The sequence below is a fragment of the Leucopleurus acutus genome (genome assembly GCF_964270905.1).
Source record: "Leucopleurus acutus genome assembly, chromosome: 18".
NCBI lineage: Eukaryota > Metazoa > Chordata > Mammalia > Artiodactyla > Delphinidae > Leucopleurus > Leucopleurus acutus.
This window is the reverse complement of record NC_139160.1, coordinates 78,384,040-78,406,985: the sequence shown is the minus strand read 5'-3', so window position 1 is coordinate 78,406,985 and position 22,946 is coordinate 78,384,040. Positions and strand designations below refer to the sequence as shown.

Here is a 22,946-nt window from a genome sequence, read left to right as displayed (position 1 = left end):
GCCTTCCCTAGGCCAAGGGGCCAGACGCATCCACGCGTGTCCTCCTCTCTAAGGAAACGGTCCACATGCTCAGAAAATGTAGTGAGAAGTGTTTCTGGATGTGAGGGCTGGGAGTATTCTGTCTGTTGGACACAATTGCGTTCCCAGCCAGCAGCGGGAGAGGAGGCCACGCCTTGTTTAGACTCAACCACTTGCCTCCCTCCCTCTCTCCTTCCTCCCTTCTCCCTTCCCCTCACCTCTCCTCCCTCCTGTCCCTCCTCCGCCATCTCTTTTCCCCAAACATCCATGACTGTAACTCTGTAACTCTGAGACAGACTCTGGTCTGTCTCTCGACCAGGATTTGATTGGCTCCAAGGCCACGCTCACCTGCTTCCTCAGGTGTGTCTGGCAGTGGGCAGGTGCATGTGGGGCCCTGGTCGGTAGCCATTGGTCTGTTCTGGGCACGGCTTCAACCAGGGCCCAGAGGCCACCCCCCTCCAGGGGTCTCTCAGCAGAGAGGCTGCATCTTAGGGGCACCCGTTCTGCGGGCGGGGGCCCACACAGGGTGTCCCACAGAACAGACCAGGCTCCCTGGATTCTCCACGAAGGCTGACAGTCGGGGGCCCCTAAGGGGGCCTGGACCCCGTACACAGGACACACGCAGCTGCGGGACGCGATTGGAACAGAGCACACGCAGACCTCAGACCACTGCAGGCCTTGGAAACAGCGCTTATATTTGAGCTGGGACAAGTTTTCACTCGAGTGCGTGGGGACCAGGAGTGCAGTGCTGAGGGTGGTGACCCTGCCCTCACCGGGGACACACATATAAATACAAACACAGCGCGTTTCCTCGAAAGTGGTCCTCACACGGGGGCACCTGCCGCAGTCCCCTTGATCATAATAGTGCTAACGAATTAGGAGGAAAATGAAACTGTTTTGTAAGTGACGCCACCAGAGCAAGGCGGCTCCGGCGGGCATTTTAGCACGGCATCGTGTGTGGCTTCACACAGGGTGAGGTGGCCTTAGCCACCAGGGCTCCCCGCCCGCCAGGGCAGGTCCGGCCTCTCCTTGCCCGGATGTGCCCAGGGAGGGGAGGAGGGCTCGGCATCTCCAGGAGGTTGGCCACAGAAGCAGGGTTCGTAGAAGCTGCTCTGTTTTCTAACAAGACAAAAACTCGTTTTCAGTCTCCACCCTCTGCATCACGGTGCGTAGGGGGGAGGCTTCTCCCCGGGGAGGAAGTGGGTGAGGGCGAAGATGGGGGGGGCATTCGGGGGGGGCCGGCAGCTGGAGCCGGGCTGGGACGGAGGCTGCACATCCTCGGACAGAGAGAGGTCGGAGCCAGGTGAGGCCGGGAAGCCACCAGGGGGCTGCAACCAAACAGAAAAAGCCTCCTCAGCTGACGGGAGCCCGGGGACATGCCCAGCGCCACTGGCGCCCCTCAGAGCCCACCCTGGCCCGAACCCCCAGACCCAGGCCCTCCTGGTGGGAACCGCTCCCTGAACAGCGTGCATTCCCAGGGGGCCGCAGGGAGGCCCCGATTCAGCCCCACTGGGCCCCCTTCTCGCCTGTGGGCACATTGACATCCAGGTCTTGACATTCAGGAGGGTGGCTGGTGACCACCTGACACTGGGATGCACGGACATGCAAACGCTGTCTAAGGAAGAGGCTGCCCAGCTCATCTGGGGCCCTGGGTTTACTCAACACTTCATATTTTACAGAAAAAAACAAGAACATCAACATTTTCCACATAGTGTGATGGTGAATTTTATGCATCAACTTGGCTAGACTACGGTGCCCAGATGTTTGCTCAAACTGTCTGGATGTCATTTTGAGGGTGTTTGGTAGCTGTGATAAACATGTAGACCAGCAGATCACCCTCTCTGGTGTGGGTGGGCCTCGTCCAATCAGTTGAAGAGGAAAAGACGGAGGTTCCCGAGGGAGAGGGAATTCTGCCTCCAGACTGACCAGACGCAAACTGCAAAATCTGTCTTCCTGGGACCTCTAGCCTGTGGACCGCACTGCAGATTTTGGGCTCTCTCCCTCTATATATCTATATCTGTATCATCTCTTCCTATAAATATATCTCTACCTGTGTCTCCTACGTGCACACATGCTATTGGTTCTGTTTCTCTGGAGAACCCACACTAACCCACATAGATGCAGAAGGTGATTCTGCAAAGAGAATGTTGGGGCATGCCACAGACTTCAAATTAATAAAATTGCCAGTTTTCCTCCACCCGCCAACAACCTCTTAAATTTCTTTTTTTTTTTTTTTTAACTTCTAGAGGTTAAAAACGCCTGCTTAAAACCAACATTAAATAAAGCAAGCGACCCCTTCTGTGATGGGACACAGGCGCGTGTGTGCAGGCTCTCGTCTTCGGGGGGGCCAGGTGGTTCCTTGCTCTCTGCTCAGCAGGTGTCCAGGGCCCAGGGATGCTGGCCTGCCTGCCCCTCCCCCTGGAGGAACCCCAGACCTCGGGCTTTGAGAGAGAATTTCCTCACAGGCCAGGGCTCTAGGGATCCAAGGGCCCTGGGCCCCTGCCCACCTCCACTGCTTTCTTTCTCTCAAACTCACACTTCTTTCTGACCTCAGGGGACAAATGAAACCTCTAGAGAACATCCCTCAGATCTGCGGGTCCCCAGCTCCCACCAGGCATGTGTGTTGTCAGTTCTTTACCAGAAGAGAGCAGCTGAGAGAACCAGGGAGTAAACCACACTGACCATGGAATAAACCAGTGGGAACCACAGAGGAGCCAGCTGGAAATACATGGCAAACCAGCAAGGATTACAGAGTAAACCACCAGGAACCACGGAGCAAACCACCAGGAACCACGGAGCAAACCACCAGGAACCACGGAGTAAACCACCACAGACCACAGAGCAAACCACCAGGAACCACAGAGCAAACCACCAGGAACCACGGAGTAAACCACCACAGACCACAGAGAAAACCCCCAAGAACCACGGAGTAAACCACCACAGACCACAGAGCAAACCACCACGGACCACAGAGCAAACCACCACGGACCACAGAGCAAACCACCAGGAACCACAGAGCAAACCACCAGGAACCACGGAGTAAACCACCAGGAACCACAGAGCAAACCACCAGGAACCACAGAGAAAACCACCAGAGATCACAGAGCAAACAACCAGGAACCACAGAGCAAACAACCAGGAACCACGGAGTAAACCACCAGGAACCACGGAGGAAACCACCAGGAACCACGGAGCAAACCACCAGGAACCACGGAGTAAACCACCAGGAACCACGGAGTAAACCACCAGGAACCACGGAGCAAACCACCAGGAACCACGGAGAAAACCACCAGGAACCACGGAGAAAACCACCAGGAACCACAGAGAAAACCACGAGGAACCACAGAGCAAACCACCAGGAACCACAGAGTAAACCACCAGGAACCACGGAGTAAACCACCAGGAACCACAGAGCAAACCACCAGGAACCACAGAGCAAACCACCAGGAACCACGGAGTAAACCACCACAGACCACAGAGAAAACCACCAGGAACCACAGAGAAAACCACCAGGAACCACGGAGTAAACAACCAGGAACCACAGGGTAAACCACCAGGAACCACAGAGGAAACTAGGCTCTGTCCACACAGGCAATCCCATCGGGGAGCAGACAAAAAGCCTCTTAGTTACAGGATGCGAGGTCCTTAGTTACAGGATGTGAGTTAATCCTTGGCGTGTCCTTGTTCCTGCACTTCCTGACCAGGTGGCCCCGGGAATAAGGAAGGTGGGTTTTCTTCGAAGGCGAGTGTTCTTTTTTTTTTTTTTTTTTTTTTTTTGCGGTACGCGGGCCTCTCACTGTCGTGGCCTCTCCCGTTGCGGAGCACAGGCTCCGGACGCGCAGGCTCAGCAGCCATGGCTCACAGGCCCAGCTGCTCCACGGCATGTGGGATCTTCCTGGACCGGGGCACGAACCCATGTCCCCTGTGTCGGCAGGCGGGCTCTCAACCACTGCGCCACCAGGGAAGCCCAAAGGCGATTTTTCGTTTGACCAGCTGCTCCAAACAGCCCCAAGAGCTGCTCACTCCCTCTATTATGCAGGAGTGTTTTCCGCTGCTACTGACTGGACAGGACACTTGCAATATCCCTTTCCTCCTCCGATGGGAACAGAGTCAGAAACATCAATCTGTCGTTTCCCTCCTGACGAGACACACAGCATCACTGATTTGCCATCTCCTCGAAATCTGATTATTGACGCGTATGTAATTACGCTCCTACATGTGCCGGTGATAAAAGCTGATTAGGCCCTTGTAGAGGGAGCCCAGGCCTCCCCTGGGAGGGAGAATTGGGAGCATCTGCTGTTTGTGACGAGCCAGAGGCCCGAAGGTGGATGAGGCTGGAGTACGACACCGGAAGAGAGCCATGTGTTCTCCAGCACCAGCGGTAAGGAGGGGAGACCGTGCCCGCACCCTGCAGCCCTGTCTCCTGGGGGAACAGAAGCAGGACACCTGCCGGTGCCTCAGGTCAGGACCCAGAGCAGCAGGCCCCGGATGAGGTGCTGTCCTCCCCGCGTCCTCCCTGCGGCCAAGCTTGCGGGACGCTGGTGCTATACCAGCCAAACGCCGGGGCTCAGCCAGGAGGAAGGGCCCTGCGGGGATCGCCTCTGTCCCCTAGCCACGCCCCAGAGCTGCCTGGAGTCCCCGTGTGCGGGCGTGACTGTGGGGCCTCGCGGTGGACGCTGGGAGGACGGGAGACAGCGGCCCGCGGAGCACGCCCATTCCTCAGCGTCCGTGCATTTCCAAGCTGGTGTTTGAGACCACAGGTGGCCAACCAGCCATGGGTCCGGCCCTCCCTCCAGCTGTGGTCTCACGTTCTGGGTTCGGCAAACTAAGCAGATGAGAGGCAGAGCACAGCCCAGGACACAGGCCACGCCCAGATGACGTGGTCCTTCCCGTGATGGGGACCAGGGAGGATGGCCCGGAGGTGGGATGCAGGTGAAGCTCCCGGGGAAGACGAGGGCCGCCAAGGACGGCCACCTGGGTGTCGGGGAAGCTGACGTACCCGCCGTGAGAAGTGATGCCACGGGGGGTTACTGGCAGCCAGCTCACCTCCTGACGCTTGGGTAATTCCTTTCCGTGTCTTAGAAATGGGAGGACTCTCGAGCCAGGCCCCTCCCTGACTCAGGACTCAGCCTGCGGGTCCCCGTGCGGCCAGGGCGCCTGCTCGGGACTGGTGGAGTGGCTAAGGGGCTGCCCCTCATCGGCAGGAGGAGGCCTCCCGTGGCACAGCCCGTGGGCCGCCACTCCTCGGAGACAGACGTGGCGCTGCCCTCAGGCCAGGCCGCCGCGGCGCAGCCTCCTCTGGGAATTCCAAGGCCCCCGGAGCCCTGGGCGCACAGCGGCCAGCTTCACATTCACGGCAAGCGGAAGGAGCCAGGCGCGGAGAGGACGGACTTGCGCCTCCACGGGGAGGTGGAGCGGCCCCTGATTCCCCGCCCAGCGGGCCTGCCCCGGGCAGGACGAGGCTGCAGGCTTTCTCAGCTCGCCACACCTGCTGCGCCCCGGGGCCCAGAGACCCCACACCCGCTTCCAGCCCCACGAGCTGTCGGGCCTGGGGAGGCCACCGTGGACCTCGCTGGCCGGGCTTGTGCCACAGCCCCGGGCGGCCAGCCGGGCCGAGTCTGCGGGTTCCTCTGAGTCGTAAGGGGCTGCGGAGACGGGCACCACGCTCCCCTCAGCCCCTCCTCAAGTCTGGCCGCCGCCTCTGTCCCTGAGCTGGTGGATACACACACCTGCCCTAAACAGCCTCTGGCCCTGGAAAGTTCTCATGCCCCGTCAACATCACTCCTCGAGCGCTGGGCCCCCAAGCAGCAGATGAAGATGTGTGACCTCACAGCAAACGGCCGGGGTCTCAGCACCCCACCTGCCCACGCACACAGACGCAGCCCCTCCGGTACCTTGACCCCGCGAACTTCCCAGAACCGCTCAGGGGCTGCTGTCATTGACACAGACCAGAGAACGTGCCAAGGCCACCGCCCCGCCCCCGCCAAAACAGAGGCCGACAGGCTGTCTGGGCCAGAGGTGCTCACCTCTGCCCCCCGAGGACACAGGGCAACATCTGGGGACGTCCTGGTCACCACAGTGGCAGCTGGTCGGGCGGGACGCTGCTCTATGAACAGGCTTCACCCCCACGTGCCCCCTTCCACAGCAGCCCCAAGGCCACCAGAGTTGTACTAGGGTGAGGCCTGTGCACCTGCCGCTTTCGTGAGCACCGGCAAGCCCTTGGCTCTACTCAGCGACGCTGCCCTGTCGCAGGGGCCCAGCAGCTGGCACAGGGCCAGGAAACTGCAGGCAACTCGTGTGGGACCAGGTCAGGGGCCAGAAAACCTCAAGGCCTCGGAAGACGTGGCGGGCTGGGTCACCAGGGCCACACGGAGCAAGGATGCCCCAGGTGCCCCCGGGCATGCCGCGCGTCCTGCGCGGGGCCTGGGGTCACCCGCCACGTCCCTCGGTCGTCCCACCCCCTTTGCTGGTCCACACCAGCTGCATCACCCCACTGTCTAGGTCGGGAGGGGGAGCCACAGACCCCCCCTTTTCCTTCAACCCAAGCCCCCCACCCCCGTGTCCCACCCGAGCCGCACTCCCTGGGTGACAGCTGCCTGGGACGTGAGCACCGTCTGGCCCGGGGACGCTCGGCCTACCTGGAGGGGCAGCGGGTACGATGAGCAGGTGGGGACAGCCGGGGGCACCGGGCCGAAGCCCGTGGAGGCCAGGATCTGCTGGGCGGGGTTGTAGAGGGCCTGAGGCGCTGTGGACGGGCCATAGGCCAGCTGGGACAGCGGGACCTGCACAAAGGATGGAGACGTGTCAGCCGAGCCCTGCTCTGGGGAGCCCCGTCCGGCAGCCGCTCAGGAAGGCGGAGTCCCCAAGGGAGAGATTCTGAGTCCTCTCACCAGCCTCTCTCCGACCAGAACTAAAGCCCCAAAGCTGGGTCTCTTCTTGCTTTTCCTTTTCCTGTTTGTCCCGGGATCCGCTGAGAGGCCCAGCTAGGCCCAGGCTCTCTTGGGTTTTTTTGGAAAAGTGAGGAAACCCCACCTGTCTGCTCCAGGAGCGTGTGTCACGGGCATCCCCGAGGTGCACTGATTCCAAAGATGCCCCCGGCTCTAGTCAGCAGGGCCCTCTCCCCACAGGGGCTCTGGGTGGCACAGGCCGGGGTAGGGCTCTGGGTGGCACAGGCTGGGGTAGGGCTCTGGGTGGCACAGGCCGGGGTAGGGCTCTGGCCGCAGGGATTTCTAGAGCAGCACAGCCAAGACCAGAGCTTCCCAAACTCCTCCAACTCCGGCTTCCTTAGCTCATGGGAGGCTCTGATTCCCCAGAGGAAAACAGAATGTGGGCCCTAATTCTTGACCTCTCACCCGCCCCCAGAAAGGACGGGCCGTAGGACGGACCCCTCTCCAGAGGCAGGCCAGCCGCTCCCGATGGGGGGCTCGCGGGTTCCCAGACCAGAGGTGCATCCTTCCCTAAGAGCCCAGAACCTGGATCCCGCCTGACACCCACGGGGCAGGCCCTGCAGAGCCGGGAGGGGCTGCGACAGCACAGGCAGCAGCACAGACGGAGCATCTGAAAACTCATCAAAAGCCCTGGAGGTGCCAGAGCAGGGTCCTGGGGGCGGGGGGCAGCAAGCCCCCCAGAGCTGCCTCGCCGCCCCTGCCCTCGGGACGCAGGCAGCCCAGGAAGGAGGAGGCCCGTCGCGCTTCCTTCATGCCGCAGGCTCAGTGCTCCGTCCTCTCCTACCAGGAGCTCTGGTCTGCGCGGCGAGTCAGTTAAACTCCGAGGAGTGAACAGGCAGCTTGAAAGCAGGGAGAGAGGACAGAACACTCAAGACGGGGCCCAAGTGCAGCCACCTCGATGCTTTGATGACTTATTCACGAACAAGCATAGCTGAGGGCCGACTCTGTGCGCCCCGACGTGGCCCGGTACCACCAGAGTTGGGCCCCAGGGCTGCGGAGAGCGTTTCGGGCCTGAGGCCTGGCTAAGGGGATCCGGGCCGAGGGGGCTGGTGAGGGTTGTGGCTCGAGGGTCCAGAGGGTGTCATGGGCTGGAGAGGAGCTGCCTGGCCTGGCTCATCATTTCGGGGCCTGGGGAGGATGGGGTGGAGGTGTAGGGGTCTCCCAGAGGCGGCCTCACTCTGGGAACTACGGCCACTCTGCGGGGGACGCTAGGCGCCTGCACTGCCTGGTCTTGCCCTGACCCCTCGTGCACCCTCTCACCTCCGAGCCTCCCATGACGGCAAGGAGACCCCAGCTGGGCCAGGAGGACTGTCCACCTGCAGCTCTCATACCTGAGGCCAGCGCAGACCCTTCCTCAGCCAGGCTGGGCTGTAAGCGTGGCCACGTTGCCAGGGCAACCCCACCTCGGGAGACCCTCTGTAGCCCCGAGACTCCACGCTCTGCCCGCCCGCCCACCCAGCACCCCGTGGGACGGAGCCCTGAGCGCCCAGAGCTTCGGGTGGCTTGTGACGTGTTGTTCCTTAAGATAATTCTTAAATTATAAGCTCCATTAACTTACAAGAGCATCTACTCGTAGGTGTAAAATTTTAAGGAATCACTTTGCTTGCTTCTTACAACACCCCTGAGCTCTGGGTGTGAGAGAGGAAACTGTCCAGAGCGGGGCTGACACGTAACTCTGTGTCCCACGTGACAAGCGGCCTTTCTGGGGCGTTGCTACGTTCCCGAGAGAAGCTCCAGCAGTTTTATTATAAACTCATGAGCACAGGGCCCTCTTCTGGAAAAGCCACCGAGCTGACGGCCATCCCTGGGGACAGCCAGCAGCCTCCACCCGGGCTCCCAGGGGCAGGACCCGAACAAGACACTCTGTGTAGCCATCGAGTCTAACCTCACTCTCCTTGAGGATCTGCCGAGAGAGAAAACTCCGACCTGGTCACAGCAGGAAAAGCCCCACCGAGGGACCCCCAGACCGCACTGTGGGCCCTGCAGACCCCAGGCGTCCCGGGGGCAGGCGGCCCTCGTCCTTGAAGGACAGGATGTTGTTGTGCGCGCACGGAAAGACACCTTGCGACCGAGCGGGAGCTGGGCCTGGCGTCTGCACCACACAGAGTGGGAGTGGGGGGGGGGGTCACCCGTGGGGGTCTCCCGTGGTATCTCGGGCTTTGTCTGGGGTCAGGAAACCTCCAAGAAACATGTCACTGATCTCGGGAGGCTCCAGGTGAGGCTGAGAAATGCGGCCAAGGGCCACAGTCTCTGGGGCAGAGGTAACAAGCTTCCCCTCGGCAGTGTGGGCTGTGGATGGGGTCTGGCCTGCAGGGGGTGTTTGCACGTGCATTTGCACTTCCTCCTCGTTAAAGCCGGGCGATGGGCGGGTGGCTGCTGGTCTGTGGGAGGCTGTGAGCTCTTCCTGGCGCCTGTGGCCTCCCGTGCGGCACCTCCACGGATGAAGTGTCAGGTCGCGGGAGGGACCATCTGGGCCCCGCGCGAGAACACGGCTTGGAACAGCCGGTCCCCTGGAGAGGACGCTGCCCGTGGAGAGACTTGCAGGGTGGCCTCAGGCCCGGGCCCTGCAGTGCGGTCCCTGCCCAGGGCCGCCCAGATGCTGCAGCACGTTCTCGGGGGCTCACTTTGGAGTCACCTGACTTCGGGAAGCACGGGCCTGAGCCCCAGATCTACCGGGATCGGAGGCGCTGGGGTTCCGTGCTCAGCGGGCCACCAAGGGATGGACGCGGCCGTCAGGCACCAGGCTCGGTGCCCCTCTCCGCCGCTAAACTCGCGCTCCCTGGACCGGCTCAGGTGGCGCGAGCCTCGGGGAGGAGGGACTGAAGTGTCCCCAGGCTGCGGTCAGCACGGCTGCCGGCTCCACGAGCCCACGTCCCCATCGCTGAGTCTGCCCAGTGTGCGGCGGGCGCTACTCACCATGTCCTTGAAGGCCCCCAGGACGGCCGCGGTGACGACGCCCAGGAACAGGCCTAGGACGTTCAGCGCTGCCGAGGCCCAGAGCAGCCGATAGAGGTGGAGCACGTCCTGGCAGCCGCGGACGCCCACGAACTCGTAGTAGGTGGGCGGGTGCTCGGTGCTGTGCGGGGAGGGGCTCAGCGTCACCCACGGCCGCAGGGGGGCCCCCTCGCCGCCTGAGCCAGCGGGGCAGACGCTCCGCGTACTGATGGGCCGGGGGCTCTGCTGGGAGGGCCCAGGCCCTCAGGTGGCGGAGGGAGGCCCTGGGGGCAGGGCTGTCCCAGGGAGCCCAGAATCCACCTGGGAGGGGGCCCAGGTCTCTGAGCAGGACAGCCTGCCCCAAACAGGGCCCCGGCAGGCAGAGCCCCAGCCCGGTCACCCTCGGAGCCAGCAGGGCTTAGCGGCTGCTGGCCGCCCTGGCAGGGAGCCCAGAGGGGTGAGCCTCGGAGGGGGTTCGTCTTGGCCCGTGGCCTGGGCCCCGTGGTCGCGGTCTGTGCAGGCTCTGGACCGCAGCCTCGGGTTGGAAATGGGGTGAATTCCTGCTCTGGGGGAAGGGTGTTGCAGCCTACACCCCTGGGGTTTTCAACAGTTCAGGGAGGGTCTCCAAGAAGCAACAGTAAACTCCCTGTTGGCTTTAATGTAGGTATTCAAGCTATTAACAGAAAATTTAAAAGACGGTGTGGGGAGGGTTCTGCTTCCCACGGAGCTGGGACCTTGCACTGGTCCAGACGACAGGTGAGAAGCTGGACAGACTGAATAGAGCAGCGCTTCTGGGCCCCATGGGACGGGGTAGGACACAGGGCAAACCGCCGCCCCCGTCCCCAGACCGGAGAGACCAGCAGGCAGAGACAGGGTCCCGGCCTTCCGGGGAGGAAGAAACGGGTCACCTGTGCCGGTCACAGCCCACAGCAGAACAGGGCTCCCCGGGAGGCCTCCCCTGCCCCCCACCTCCCGGCAGCCCTGAGCCTTCTCATCTGTGGAACGGAGCCCATGCCCGGCCTCACAGGATGTGTGAGGGCTGAATGAGATGTGGGTGCAGCGTGCAAGGACGGGGATGCAGAGCGGGCTGGGTAAGTCCGGGGACATGGGGTTCGCGGCTGTCGGGCTCCCACCGCTCACCTGTGGCAGTCGTAGAGGTCGCAGCAGTAGCAGGTGTTACTCTTCACCTTCAGCTGGCATCTACCGTTCAGGGAGTGGCAGGTCACCTGTGAGCAGAGAGTCCGGTCAGGTGCCCCTGTCCTCAGGCCGCAGCGGGCAGGGGCCTCCCTGGGCGTAAGGACCCACCCCTCTGCCCCATGAGCCAGGCAGCTGCCTCCCCTGAGCCCACGTTTCTTGACCTGCCCCTTCCTCCACCCAGTCCAGGTGCAGCAGGGCTGGGGGGCCACAGGGACCCCCTGAAGGGAGAGGTAGAGGACCAGGCCAAAGCTTGCTGGACGAGGTGAGGGGCAGGGGGTCCCCAGGAGCCTGCAGGTGGGGACCCCTCAGGTGGGAGCCCCTTCCTGACCTCCCAGAGGACAGCTCCCGGTCGCCCAGTCTGACCAAGCCAGCCCTTCCCCAGGTCACACGGAGGCTTCCCCTCCTTCCCCCGGCGCTTTGTAACCACCCCCATGTGGAAGGTAAGTGGGGCAGAGACCACCCAGCTGCAGAGAGAGGACGGGGACCCTGGGGAGAAGGACTTGGAGGGAGGGCCGTGCATGAGTGAGGACAGACATTCGAGCAGGCTTGGGGTCGCCTGAGAGGCCAAGCGCCCGGGGCAGGTCAGGGGGCAGGTCGGGGGCAGGGCCTGACCCCAGAGGTCCTTGGCCCCGGCCCCTATAGCAGCACCTCAAGCCACCCTTGGGCATGTAGCCTTTCTTTCAGGGTTCTGTGGGTAACTCCCGAAAGCCACCCACATCAGGAGTGGGAGGGCTTGAGCAGGGGTCCTAGAAAGATTAATCTGGAAAAACAGTCCCGACGGGGCGGAGACCAGAGACAGGCTGCTGGGAGCCATGGAAGTGAGCCCGTGTGACTCAGGCCTGCAAGGGGGCTGGGCGGACGGCCCGACAGGTGAGAACCGGGGCTCAGCGAGGGGAGCAGGGGAGCAGTCAGGGCACCGCCGGGCTCTGAGCCTGGCAGCCAGCACACGGGAAGGTCGGAGCAACAGGACGGCGAGCTGGAGGTCGCGAGGCCTAACCCTGATCCTGACCCGAGGTGCCCCCTGCTGGGAGGCGTCCCTCCCTCCTGCGAGGTGTCACCTCTGTGACCCCAGTACCGCTCGGAACACACTGCGGTGAGCAGGAAGGAAGGACAGAGCAGCACGAGGGCGTGGGGGGCCCAGTGACCCCCGCTGAAGAGGACGAGTCCCCAGGGCCCCCTCCAGCGGCACAGGCCGGGCCTTTGGAGAAGACGTGTGCCGCCCCCTGTTGAGGGGCAGTAGCAGAGGCCCCTTCTCCCCGCCGCCAGCCACGCGGCCTCAGCCACGGCGTCTGCTGCCCGCCCTGCGCGCCTCCTTCCTGACATTTGTGCACAGTGTCAGAGGCCATGTTTAGTTAAACCGAGAAATCTACACAGAGCTGAGTGAGACGGCAGGACAGGGGGAGCCACGCAGCCACCGGGGACGGCCCAAGAGGAGACGCCGGCCACCCTTAGAAACGCCCATCAGACATCCTCGGCCCAGGGACAGCCGGCGAGTTTGGGGCCAGTGCAAACGTAGCATCCTAGATTTTAGTGCACTAATTACGTCAATAAAAGGCTCATCGTGAACGCCGCACAGACGGGGCCGGTGGCCTCGGGGCTGCACCACAGGCAGTCGGCAGCTGTGACTCCGGAGCGAAGCACCTCACCGGGCGCGGTGAGCACGACGTGAGGGCGTGCTGGGGACAGAACGTCGGATCTGGGCCAGGTTAACGAGCGGGACCAGCACTGCACTCACCTCCGTCTGGTAGACGTCGTGCAGGTAGCCGACCCCACTGGAGTAAAACTGGCACCTTCCTGCGGTGAGGGGCCTGGGCTCCTAGAGACCAAGAACCACAGATGGAATGGGACGGCTTTACCCCCATACCAGGAGGGACCGGAGGTGATTTCAGACCTGTCGCCGCAGGCTCTGAGCCCAAAGGAGAGAGGCCAAGGCCAACGGACCCCTCCCAGGAGTACAAAGAAAGGAAGTACCAGGGCTCATCCCAGAGCAGCTGGGCTCCTGCAGCCAGGAAGCAGGCACCCCAACCCTGCCGGCCAGGGGCACAGCTCCCCCCATCGGTCAACACAGGGCAGCTGAGGGAGGTGGTCGTGCTCCCGTACAAGTCTCAACAAGGAGACCCCCTGGCTCCTGCCTCTTTCCCTCAAAGCACAGCAATTTTTCCACGAGGGAGGGAGCAAGGTGGGTTTCAGCCTAATCCACTCATCCATCCAACCAGCCAACCAGCCACCCAATCACTTACTCATCTGTGTATCCATCCTTCTATCCATCCACCCATCCCTCCATCCATCCTTCCATCCTTCTATCCATCCACCCACGTCCATCCACCCATCCCTCCATCCATCCTTCCATCCTTCTATCCAGCCACCCACGTCCATCCACCCATCCCTCCATCCATCCTTCCATCCTTCTATCCATCCACCCACGTCCATCCACCCATCCCTCCATCCATCCTTCCATCCTTCTATCCAGCCACCCACGTCCATCCACCCATCCCTCCATCCATCCTTCCATCCTTCTATCCATCCACCCACGTCCATCCATCCCCCTCCCTCCATCCATCCTTCCATCCTTCTATCCATCCACCCACGTCCATCCATCCCCCTCCCTCCATCCATCCTTCCATCCTTCTATCCATCCACCCACGTCCATCCACCCATCCCTCCATCCATCCTTCCATCCTTCTATCCATCCACCCACGTCCATCCACCCGTCCCTCCCTCCATGCACCCATCCTTCTATCCATCCACCCACGTCCATCCATCCCCCTCCCTCCATGCACCCATCCACTCACCAGCCACAGGAGCGTACATTCACCTATGTGCCCATCCAACTATCTATCCGTGAGTCTGTCCCCGACATTCACAGGGCAGATGGTGCCAAACCATAAGGGCACCCGGGAGGGCCTCCTGGCTCTGGAGCTGGGAAGGGGGCACCTGCAGGCTGTGAGCCCTCGCCTGCAGGGGTGCCACTCCAGGTGTCCTGTGCAGCCCTGAAACAAGGCAGGGCCGGTCTCGCTCCTACAGAGGGCCGGGGAGGCTCTTCCACTGGGAAGCCAGTGCGTTTGAAGGGAGGGCTCAGGGTGCTGAGGCCTGAGAAAGCCGCCCGCACGGCCGAGACCCCACCTCTGTTGCCCTCAGGAATGTGGGGCTCCCTGAGGCTGCCTCCCAGACGCGCGCCCTCATCCCCCTCTGCTTGGTTGGTTACAGGCAGAAAGGAGGGCCTGGTCCAGACAGAGGCTGAGCCCAGAGGCTGGGATCGACCAGAAGGGCAACACGCCGGCGGGCACAGGCTCACAGGGCCCTGAGGATCGGGGTCGTCGTGGTTGTTCATGAAGTCTTCCCGGGCCCCGTGGGTGCCAGCCTGCTGGACCCCATCACACCCGACACGTCCACAGTGGGCTGGATGCCAGCTCGCCTGCCCTGGGGGTGAGGACGACGTGGGGGTCGTCCTCCACACATTTTTCTACCCCAGCTGTTGGCATCTTAAAGCTGTAATCTCAGGAAGTGCCGATAGCCAGTTACAAGCTGCAGAAAAGGGCTTTTTTTTTTTTTTTGTGGTACGCGGGCCTCTCACTGTTGTGGCCTCTCCCATTGCGGAGCACAGGCTCCAGACGCGCAGGCTCAGCGGCCATGGCTCATGGGCCCAGCCGCTCCGCGGCATGTGGGATCCTCCCGGACCGGGGCACGAACCCGCGTCCCCTGCATCGGCAGGCAGACTCCCAACCACTGCGCCACCAGGGAAGCCCAGAAAAGGGCATTTTTAATTGATTCTCCATAGTTCAAACACAGCCATCTCCCTGCAGCTTCAGGCTATGTATTTTCAACCTGGAAACTCAGCCCCTCTGTTCACATCCAAGTCCCTGACTGGCAGGCCAGCTTTGGCGGGACGGCCGATCCTGGGCACACTGGCCACATGCAGCTAGACGAAGCTGAAAACCCATCTAAGGAAGAAAGAAAGAAAAGCGCAGGGACGTGGGGACTGAGCTCCACACCCTACACCCCGGCCAGGGGGTGCTCGTCACACCTGAGGCTCGAGGGAGCTGCGGGAATCAACCGTACCTGCCTCCTTAGTTGTGAAACCTGACTGCGAGGGTGAAACTGCGCCTTCCTCGGCCCTTCCCCTCTCCTGGGGAGGACTCGGTAAGGATTCCCAGGGCCAGCACTTTGTGAGCCTTTCATTTGGAAATAATTTCAAACTGACCAAATAGTCCCAAGAAGAGCGACTGTAAAGCTTAGCCTAACGTTACCACCAGGGCCGGCACTTTTTATAACCTAAGAAACTTCACAAGCATAAAACCACTCAGAGTTCAGTGTTAATCGACGTGAACGAGCGCACGTAAAGCCCTGAGCTCGTGTAGCATTCCCACCTGACACAGGACCCGTTGGGGCCGCAGAGAAATGCCGGTGGGTCCTTCCCGGCCCGGACGGGGCGCCAGGTCAGGGTTGGTGGACAGAGCAGCAGCGCCCGGCCCTTCCTTCTGAGCAGGTCCCGGCCACCGCCCCACGGTTCCAAAGCACAAGTGTCTGACGTGGCGTGTCCTCCCCCGGCTTCCCCACCATTAGGATGACAGAGGCAGAGGGACCTCGTGGGCACAGCGTCCAGCGAGGAGGTCCCAACACACGTATTTGAGCAAAAAAGCCTGGCAAGTCGTGGGGCGCTGGCCCCGGGACATCTCCCCTCTTACTGACTAAAGAGGGGCCTGAGGAGTGTCGGTGGGAAGTTGAGGACTTTGGCTCTAATGATGTGATGGCTGGGGTGGGGGGTGCGTGTGGGTCAGTTTGGGAGGAAACGAGGGGAGGGACAGGAGGAAAGACTGCGATTGGCCAACACAATCTGTATTCGTCAGACTGTGAAGGTCACCGAGCTGCGTCCTGCAAGAGGAAGTTGAACTTCTGAAGATTTCTTAAACCCACAGAGCAACTGAGAACAGAATGAGGGAGACTGGGAAGAACTCACGATGTGCCGCGCGGCGAACACGCCGTCCACGATGGCGCAGCAGAAGGCGGCCACCACGCCGAAGCTGACGAACACGATGGCCGCCACCAGCTGGAAGCAGAGACGGGAGAGGCTCAGTCTCATCAGACCTTCCCCGAGCGCCCGCCCACTCGAGGCCCCCTGCCCTGCCCCCCGGAGTTGCTCCGCAGGGTCCTCACTTCCCACCACGGCCTCTCCAGAAACCCTCCCCGACGGCCGGGGCGGCGCCCCAGGCCCGATCCCACTGAGCAAGGCCCGTCCTGGTGGCCTTGTTTATTTCACAGGGTCGGAGGCGGGAGCTCTTGGATGGGGAGTGTGGCCCCCCCACACGGCCTTGTGGGTAGCGGCGGGCCTCCCAGGGTATTTAAACGGTTTGCAATCTCTTGCTTTACAGACTCTGCTACAAAGACCCTAATTACATGCTGCATAAAAGTCTGGGCTCACACACGCGTGTTCCTGCAGGACCATCTCCTGGGACACACAGGGAGCCAGGCTTGCCAACAGGACAAGGTAGGGGGTCTCTGCACGTCAGAATCCGAGGGGGCATGTGTTTCGCTCCCACGCCCCACGGCCAGACACCCACCCCCTGATGTCCCAAAGGACACAGGGCTCGCTGCCCGATTCTCGGCTCTGCCATCTGACGGCAGGAAAAGCCTCGCTGCCTCTCCACGTGCGTCTCTCTGTCATTACCGAGGCTGAGAACCTGTCCTGACGTCTGTTGGCCGTTTCTCTAAATCTTTTTCTCTCTCTCGGGGAACAATTTCAGGTTTACCAAAACAGACAGCAAAAGTGGCACCAAAATTCCTGTACGTCCTGCCGCTGGTGACACCGAATGTCCACCCTGCCAACCACGGCAGGACCCCCGTGGCAGCCACGAGCCACGGCGTCAGTGCATTCACTCCGTCCTAGAGGGCGTGTAAAGTAACCGGGATCTCCAGCCCAGACCTTGTGAACAACAAGCTGCGAGCTAGAGCACGATGCGTGCGCGCAGGTCGTCTGCCTCCAGCCTGGAGAACACGGCCAGAAGCTGCCTCCCGCCACCCGCGTTCCTCGGTTGCCTCTTTCCCCGTGGCCGAGTCAGGCTCTGGGGTTACTGACCTGCACGGCTTCACCCTCCCACCCTCGTCAGCCTGAGAGATTTGTTTCTTCAACAAAGCACAGGGATTGGCATGAAACGTGGGCTGGTTTGACAGACTGCAACTTTGATTTCCGTTTTGACGTGAGGCTCCCAGTGGCTACTCAAGGGACGGAATGGGCGGGAGGGCCACACAAGGCTGTCCCAAGGGGAAGGGTGGCCGGGCTCCCTCCTCGCAGCCCACAGGCCTGAGGCCCAGCCCCACATGTTGCTTCCAAGTGAAACCTGTCCCCTGACACCGCACGTCAGAGCCGTCGCCCAGCCTTGCGGGGGTCTCTGCCCTGCTGACCCCTTTGGTCCTGTGTCCCCATCCGGAGAAGGAGCCGTGCGGCTGACCTCTCCATGCGCCGGATCCACGCCCTGCAGGTGCTGTGTGGATGCAGGTGTGACAAGCCCGGCTGCTGCCGCGGGCCCTTCCCCCCACGTGACACTTGTGACAGTAATGGAGAATTGAACGGAAGGGACCTTGGGGACCCCCTGCGGGGAGCCATGCACAGAACCCTGCCTGCATCTGAACAACGGCAGCGACCTCGCCTTGGGGCTCTGCGGAGCCCCGGTCAGACCCACGTTCCGCCCAGGTGCTCTAGGTCTACGAGGCAGGAGCTGCCCTGAGACACGAGGCGGGGTCTCATCCCAGCAGGGCCTCGACGCCGAGCAGGGAGGCCAGGGGCAGACCCTCCCTCATATGGGGGGAGGAAGACCGCGTGGTCCCTTCCCGTGAAGTTACTGCACACAAATGCAGCGCGGCTGGCTAAAGAGTGGTGGGAAAAATCGCTGCAGGAACCACACCGAACCGAGCCTTCCCAGGCTTGTACTGCCTTGTGACAAACTACAGGAAAACACAGAAAGGACTCAGAAGGCACTTTTCCGCTGTCCCGGGAGCCAGGCAGGCCCGTGTCTCCAGCGAATGAAAGGCCTGCGTCTGCTCTGCCTGCCGCGTCCTCGCGCTTCCTCCCCGGACCTTCCAGCCGCCCCGGGCTCGCGCCCTTCGCACAGAGACGCTCAGTCCACGGTTCATGCTTCGTAGAGGCTGGAGCGCGAGGCCGCCCCGTCTCGTCTTAGCATCGGCCGGAGAGCAGGGCAGCTCCTGTGACTGACCGCGAGGCCCCTGGATGCCGTAGCCCGACAGGAAGGACGCGGTTCCTGCTGGGCAGAGCTTCCGGCCAGAGGGGCCCAACACAGAGACGCGACCTGAACAACATCGCTTTGGAGCCCCAAGTCCTTCAGCACGGGGCACCCATCTCATCCTGACACCCCAGCCGCGTAGGGAGGGAAAGCACCGGTTCTGACCTGGAACTCCCACCCCAGCCTTACAGAGAGGCCACAGCTACCGTCAAGTTCAGACGCAGCCCTGGCCCCTCCCAGACCCCCAGGTAGTTGTGACCTCAGGAAAGGAGGACGACTTTCTGGCACAAAGGCAATGGGAGGGACAAACTGCTCCGCCAGCAAGTGTTCCCCAGCACCTGCTTTGTCCCAGACGCCGGGCTGGCACTGGGTCCAGCCGTGCACTCGGTCCGGGATACCTGCTCCTGCAGAGAGCCACGCAGCCTGCGGCCTGACACCCCTGGGACAGCACCGTTCCCCCTCCCCACCTCCCCCAGGGCCACTGCCAGTGTCCCTAAGGAGTGGAGCTGTCCCCAGCGACGGGTCTCCTAGGACCAGTGGGTCTGCGGCTAGCCTGGTCACCGGGACCTCATCAGAAGTGGGTGTCTGCCCAGCCCCGTGTGCTCCAGCACGGGTGCTGGTTCAGGAAGTCCACTAAGCACTACAGTCGCCTGAGACGCTCCCAGAAGTGGCCCCTGAGGCCCTGTTGCTTCTCTCAGCACCAGCGGGTGAGCAAAGCCATCGTCGGACCCGCTGCCCTGGTGAGTCTTCCACGCACCACCTCAACGCCTCAGAGGACGCCCTGCTCCACGCTGGCCAGTGGCCGGCTCCGCCCCAACTGTGGCTCGGTCACAGTCTCGGCCGAGAGTCGCTCACATCACACCTCCACCGGCTTTCATCCAGGTCTCCACAGACAGCACACGACCTGCAAAGCGTCTCCTAGCACGCAGGGCTGCCCACAGCTGGGTGTGTAAACATGCCCTGTTTGCACATGTCCCCACGACGCGAACGTCCTCAGCAACCTTCAGGGGACTCTGCTCGGCTGCCCCCCCCCCACTGCCCCAGGAAAGGAAAAGCCAGAGCTATAGCACCGCCTCACACGTGGCAAACTCGGCTCTGGGGCGACCGCACGCGTGCTCCAGCCCGGGAACCACCAGGGTCCAGTTGACGGCGCTGGGAAAGACGTTGGAAGTTCTCTCCTCCAGCGCTTCGGGCTGGAGATAGGAAACCGGCCAGGACGAGCAGCTGCCCCTTGGCCGAGGCCTGCGTGTCCTGGTTTCGGTCACAGCCGCCACGTCCTCTCCAGGCCTCGCTGCCCCTCGAGCAGCCTAGGGGCTTAACAACGTTATAGCACAAGGACCCGCTCGTGCCCCGAAGGCCCCTCTCTAACACGAGGGCTGCCGGGCCCGGCAGATGTTGCAGACAGGGTCTGTCTGTGACTCTAGCAACTAAGGAAGGCACTAGATTAGGGTTGGGACTGTGTCTCCTTGTCCTGTCAGGGTCTCTTCTGGGAGAAGGGCAGCTGTTACTCAGTGGGGGAAGGTCATCTTCAAATCTCCGCTGGGCCCACAGAGTTTACTACATTCCAGCAGGGGAAAGTGATTTTCAAAAACAAACACCAAACAGATAAGGATGTGATACGAAGGAGGCTGCCTGGAGCCAGATAAACGGTAGAAAGTGGAGACCGGAGCAGTTAGCCCCGACCACAGGGTCCAGGCAAGAGGCGACGCGGCTAAACCAGGGCCGAGGGAAAGTGAGAGCTGTGAACACACACCGAGGAGAAGGCCCTGATGTGGAGAAACTGAGGCTCACGACAGTCGAGATGGCGACAGACTAATGGTCGACGCAGGTTTCGGCTCTCACGAATATTAGCTTAAATGTTAGACAGTGAAACCCGTGTTTATCGTACAAGGTGATGCTGGGGGACGCGTTCCTGAAAGGGCTGAAATGAGATTCTGCAGGCAACACACGCAACCTCAGGCAGAAAGCCCTGGTCTATGGAACCTGGTGGCCCCGTCTCGCCTGGGGTTCAGGGTGGCTTCCAGGGAGGCTGGACCCTGTCTGGGGGCTAGGGTCAGTTCTGGATTTTTATCCTCCCACTCCAAGGCCCACATTTCTTTTGCCAAAGCCAAAGAAATAGAAGTCCAGCAACTATTTTGGAAAGGAAGAAGTTACACTATCTCTATTTGTAGGTGAAATGACCTCATAGACGGACAATCCTCAGGAATCCACGAAAAAACTATTAGAACTAATGAGTGAGACCAACAGGGTTGCAGGATGTAAGAGCAACATGTAAAAATCAATTTTTTTTTTTTTTTTTCCGGTACGCGGGCCTCTCACCGCTGCGGCCTCTCCCGCCGCGGAGCACAGGCTCCGGACGCGCAGGCTCAGCGGCCATGGCTCACGGGCCCAGCCGCTCCGCGGCACGTGGGATCCTCCCGGACCGGGGCACGAAGCCGTGTCCCCTGCCTCGGCAGGCGGACTCTCAGCCACTGCGCCACCAGGGAAGCCCCTCAATTGTATTTTTATACATTTGCAATGAACAATCCAAAAATGAAATTAAGAAAACAATTCCATTCACAATAGCCTCCAAAAGGATAAAACACTTAGGAATAAATTTAACAAAAGAAGTGCAAAACTTCAACTCTTAAAACGACAAAACATTGTTGAAAGAAGATCTAAAGAGATGGAAAACATCCCCAAGTTCATGGGGCGACACTCCCTCAACTGATCTACAGATTCAACACAATTTCTATCAGAAGCTCACAGATCACAGAACAGACTTGAGAGTCTAAAACTAAACACACACATCTATGGCCAACTGATTATCAATTAGGGTCCCAAGACCATCCAACGGAGAAAGGACAGTCTCTTCACCGAATGGTGCCAGGACCACTGAGGAGCCATATGCCAGAGCTTGAATGTGGACCCCTATCTCACACCGTATACAAAATCAACTCAAAATGGACCAGAGACTTCAGTGTAAGTGATAAAACTCTTAGAAAACGTAAGGGTAATCTTCATGACCTTGGAGTTGGCAGGAGATTCTTAGAAATGGCACCGAAATCACGAGCAACAAAAGAAAAACTAGATAAATGGGGCTTCATCAAAATTGAACACTTTTGTGCCTCAAAGGACACCACCAAGAAGGTGAAAAGACAACCCACATGGGCTAAAATCCTGGAAAATCATGTATCAGATAAGGAACTTGAATCTAGAATATATAAAGGACTCTGACGACTCAACAATAAACAGACAAGTAACCCAATTTTAAAATGGGCAAAGGACTTGAATAGACATTTCTCAACGACAACCGGAAACAGATACACAAAAAGCCAGTCAGCACATGTACAGAGGCTCGACATCATTAGTCGTCGAGGAAACACAGATCCACGAGGAGACCCCACTTCACACCCAACAGAAGGGCCAGACGAGCAGCAGACGACAGCACACGCTTTCCTCTACGGTAAGTCTACGCGAAACACTGTGAGGAGCTGCCACGCTGTTTTTCACAGTGGCTGCGTCACTTCACACTCCCGCCCGCTGTGTGCAAGTCTCCACCTTCTCCACACCCTCACACACCCGTGAAAGCCCAGGGCAGCCACTGGGATCCTGGTGATACCTCAGGATGATGGCCGGTGCAGGTGGAGGCGGAAACGCCCGCACAGTCAGTTACGATGATTTGGAGATGAGACAGAAACAGCGTATGGTCCAACCGCATCCTCCCTGAACCCTCTCAAAAGTCAGCACTGGCCGGCACAATGATTTGGCGAAATTAACTGTTTTGAATTCACCAGGAATTCACTATTCTTATAGCGCTCTTCCCCAAAGCACTGCAGCAACACGACAGACTCCAAATTGAGATGATCAATAAAAGTCAGGTTTGTAACCTGACTGATCACGGTTGGCCCTCATACGTCCCACAGCCAAACAGTTGTAGACACGCCCTCTGCAAAGACCTCTGAACCACGGTTCTCCTGGTTTTCCACTGACCTCTTCTCCCTCCTCAGTCTGGGAGAGCCGTCGTCACACCCCAGACGTAGGAGGAGATGCCAGGCTCCCTGACTCAAGGACAGACGTTCATACACGCGTGTTTTTGCCTGAACCTTGTACACCATGATTTAAACTAATTGCCAACATTCCCAGCCCACCCCATCCCGTGGCCCAACCTTAGCTGCTAAGACACCACGTGAGGTTGTAGAATGTACCCTACAATCCCAGGGGCGATGCTCACTTAGCCTAAGATGTGAACGGCACCCACTCAACCCTGAGTCCTGGGGTGTACAGTCCACAGCCTGGGAAGCTGGGCACTGACCCTGGGGGTGCTGGATTGGGGCAGGGGCCTTCCCAGGAACACCACAGCTAGAGGGGCAGCACTCCCCCCCACCCCGGGTACAGCCCCACGAACCACAGTTGAAAGAACCAATGCACATTCTTACCATTTGCTTTCTATTCTCCACCAGGTTGATGCCAATAATTCCTAAGAAGGATCCGAAGCCCAGCTGACACCAGAAGAAAACAAGGGAGAAAGCGCTCGGGTTACACGCCTGGCAGCCTAGTGCCCACAGGGAACAGTGCCCACCCGCCTCAGGACACCCTATCGGGAAGCGAGGCCAGCCAGCCCCCCTCACACAGC

The 22,946-nt window shown here is 60.5% G+C and overlaps 1 protein-coding gene across 2 annotated transcripts in view; it reads right to left on the bottom strand.

Annotated features, from left to right (window-relative positions):
* Positions 1 to 1,178: 1,178 nt before the first annotated feature.
* TMEM255B (transmembrane protein 255B) overlaps positions 1,179 to 22,946 on the bottom strand; it is a gene marked incomplete at both ends in the record, with an annotated part of 30,587 nt that continues 8,819 nt past the window's right edge. For both annotated transcript variants that reach the window (XM_082859394.1, XM_082859393.1), the window contains 7 exons: positions 1,179 to 1,346; positions 6,657 to 6,800; positions 9,882 to 10,041; positions 11,040 to 11,125; positions 12,832 to 12,912; positions 16,054 to 16,143; positions 22,750 to 22,812. In XM_082859394.1, coding sequence (XP_082715520.1) covers positions 1,179 to 1,346; positions 6,657 to 6,800; positions 9,882 to 10,041; positions 11,040 to 11,125; positions 12,832 to 12,912; positions 16,054 to 16,143; positions 22,750 to 22,812 — 792 coding nt within the window. The remainder of the gene's footprint in view (positions 1,347 to 6,656; positions 6,801 to 9,881; positions 10,042 to 11,039; positions 11,126 to 12,831; positions 12,913 to 16,053; positions 16,144 to 22,749; positions 22,813 to 22,946) is intronic.